Here is a 3,158-nt window from a genome sequence, read left to right on the forward strand (position 1 = left end):
GCATTCAGCATCCTCTGCCCCTCCGTGAGCTTCCCACAGCGAGCCCACCCAGGCGGGGTCCTGGGGAAGCCACAGGGTACTGCACCCCCACTTTGCAGTCAGACGTGACTCTCAGCCAGCCAGTAAAACAGAGGTTTATTTGATAACTGGAACAGGGTCTAAAACAGAACTTGTAGGTACAGCGAACCGGACCCCTCGGCCGGGTCCATTCTGGGGGGCAGTGAGCCAGACCCCCACATCTGCACTTCACTTCTTGTCCCCAGCCAGCTCCAGTCTGAAACCCCCTCCAGCCCCTCCTCTCTGGGCTTTGTCTCTTTCCTGGGCCAGGAGGTCACCTGACCTCTTTGTCCTCCCACACCTTTAGCGTCCCCTTGTAGGGGGGCAAGGGCCTGGCCATTAGTTGCCAGGTGACAGAGGGTCGGCCAGGAAGTGAGGCACCCACACAGTATTCAGAGGGAACAGTAAGAACAGCCCCACTTCATCACACGTGCCTTCCCCCATCTGACCCCACCCCCCAGGCCCTGTGTACCCCGTCTCTGCTCCCTGCCGTGTCCTGCCTACCCTCATCTCCCCCCCCTCTTACCTGGTGTGCCCTGCCTACCCTGTCTAGGTGCCCCTCCTACCCAGTGTATTCTGCCTAGTGCCTACCCCCATCTCCTGCCCCGCCTGGCTAGGCACACCCCACCCCATGTGCCTCAGCCCCTCAGATGGGCAGACCGGCTCTCCCATGTAGAGGGGGAAACTGAGGAACAGGGCAGCTAGGGGGCTCGTCCATGGAGGCTGGCAGACCAGGGTCCCAATGCGGCTGAGGCCCAGCCCCACACACGAGTCACAACCCCCTCATCTCAGTGAGCAGCACTGCACTGGGCAGGACCTGATCCTGGGGGGAGGAAGGGGAGGGCTTTGTGCACAACCAGAATAGAAATAAATAATAAATCCAACCGCAGGGGCACCAGCGTCCCCAGCCACAGCCCCACTGAACCGTAGTGGAGGGGCTGGATGGCCCCTTCGCCAGGCCCGGACTCAGAGAGACCCTGTGCAGGGACCTGCGGCTGGGGGCCAGAGCCAGGGAGAGCCCAGGGTCTGGGTGCACCCAGCAGATGCCCCTGGGAGTCCTTGGGCAGGGAGACACTGCACAGCCAGGGGTGCGGGGGGGATGGACAGACAGAAGGACGCTGCGCGGCCAGAGGCAGATGGGGGGATGGACAGACAGATGGATGCTGCGCGGCCAGAGGTGGATGTGGGGGACGGACAGATGGAAGGACACTGCGCGGCCAGAGGTGGAGGGGGGGCTGGACAGACAGACGGATGCTGCGCAGCTAAAGGCGGGTGGGGGAGATGGACAGACAGACGGACGCTACGTGGCCAGAGGGGGATGAGGGGGTGATGGACAGACAGACGGACGGTGCACAGCCAGAGGGAGATGAGGGGGGACAGACAGACAGATGCTGTGCAGCCAGAGGCGGCTGGGGGGATGGACAGACGGACACTGTGCAGCCAGAGGGGGATGAGGGGGAGAGGGATGGGGGGGATGGACAGACAGATGCTGCACAGCCAAAGGCGGATGGGGGGATGGACAGACAGACGGACACTGTGCAGCCAGAGGGAGATGAGGGGGGATGGACAGACGGACGCTGCGCAGCCAGAGGGGGATGGACAGACAGACGGACACTGTGCAGCCAGAGGGAGATGAGGGGGGACGGACAGACGGATGCTGCATGGCCAGAGGCGGATGGGGGGATGGACAGACAGACGGACACTGTGCAGCCAGAGGGAGATGAGGGGGGACAGACAGATGGACACTGCGCAGCCAGAGGGGGATGAGGGGGTGATGGACAGACAGATGGACGCTGCGCAGCCAGAGGGGGATGAGGGGGTGATGGACAGACAGATGCTGCGTGACCCCGTGTGGTGGGTTGGACAGATGGACAGACACTGTGTGGCCCCAGGCAGGCGGCAGGACATGGGCCATGGCACAGCCATGGTCGCAGGCCCACTGAGATCCCCTGCCCACACCTGTTCCTCCCCCTAACCTCTCCTCTCCCCCTCAGATCTTTATCATCCAGACGGTCCTGCAGGAGCCCGCCCCCGGCTTGCTGCCCCGCCAGATCCCGCGGCAGACGGAGGAGATGCTGCTCATCTACCTGCGTATGGTCACCTGGAACCAGATCCTGGACCCCTGGGTCTACATCCTCTTCCGCAGGGCCGTGCTGAAGCGCATCTACCCCAGCCTCAAGGCACGACCCTCCATCGTCTCCCTCTATCCCATGCTCAACCCCTCGCTGCGCCGCAAGCTCACCCAGGAGTCCGTACTGCAGTAGCAGGGGGCATCTGGGCGGGCAATGAGCAACGGGCCCAGAGTGGGCACTGCCAGGGCCACCTGCTCAGCAGGGCATGAGGGAGAGACAGGCCCCAGCCTGGACTCAGGCTGCCCCGGGGACAGATGGTTCGGGTTGGCACCTGAACTGATGTTGCCTCCAGTCTCTGGGCCCGGCCCGCCTGGCAGCAGGGAGCTGTGGGGCTGAGCTCCCTGCCTGACCCCTGCCAGGAAGCATGAGGTTGGATGCCACAGCCACAAACCTGCAGAATGGGGATCTCAGCACCAGCTCCAAAAGCCACACCCCGTTCTGGAGGATGCCAGCACCCATGGCGCTCCTGGGGTGGGTGCTGAGAGCCCCGGGATGGAGATTCCCTCCCCCCTCAGTCCAACTGCCCGGACTCTTGGCTTTACCACTTGGGCAGAAAAACCTCATTTAAAAACGCACAATTGTTGGAGTAGAAGCTGCCCCCCCACCGCACACCCCAGCTGCACCCACTGCCAGTGCCCCGCCGCCTCCCCCAGACTGCAAGTGCACCCACTGGCGCATCACTCCTGGTGTCTGTCGAGATGCAGCACCCGGCGCCACACAGGCTGGGGGTCACGGCTGGAATTTCCTGCCTGGGCCTTTGCTGGGTGTTTGACTCGGCCCCATGGACAACAGCCCCTGCTGCTGCTTGGAAGGGAGCCATTGTCCCTGCAGCCTGAGGCGGGGGCAGGAGGGGGCTGGAGGCTGTGCAGGGGGCACGAAGAGACGGGGCTATCTAGAGGGGCAGGCGAGGGCTGGGGCTGTGCAGGGGCAGGGGGCTGTTGGGGGGCAGGAAGGGGAGGCCGGCTGGGG

General features: G+C 64.0%; 1 protein-coding gene across 1 annotated transcript in view; it reads left to right on the forward strand.

Moving 5' to 3' along the window:
* Positions 1-3,037, forward strand: part of TBXA2R (thromboxane A2 receptor) — a 46,496-nt gene extending 43,459 nt beyond the window's left edge. Inside the window, exon 3 of the mRNA XM_075070843.1 lies at positions 2,052-3,037. Coding sequence (XP_074926944.1) covers positions 2,052-2,321 — 270 coding nt within the window. The 3' untranslated portion in view covers positions 2,322-3,037. The remainder of the gene's footprint in view (positions 1-2,051) is intronic.
* Positions 3,038-3,158: the final 121 nt, after the last annotated feature.

The sequence above is a fragment of the Chelonoidis abingdonii genome, chromosome 11 (genome assembly GCF_003597395.2).
Source record: "Chelonoidis abingdonii isolate Lonesome George chromosome 11, CheloAbing_2.0, whole genome shotgun sequence".
NCBI classification, from domain to species: Eukaryota; Metazoa; Chordata; order Testudines; family Testudinidae; genus Chelonoidis; species Chelonoidis abingdonii.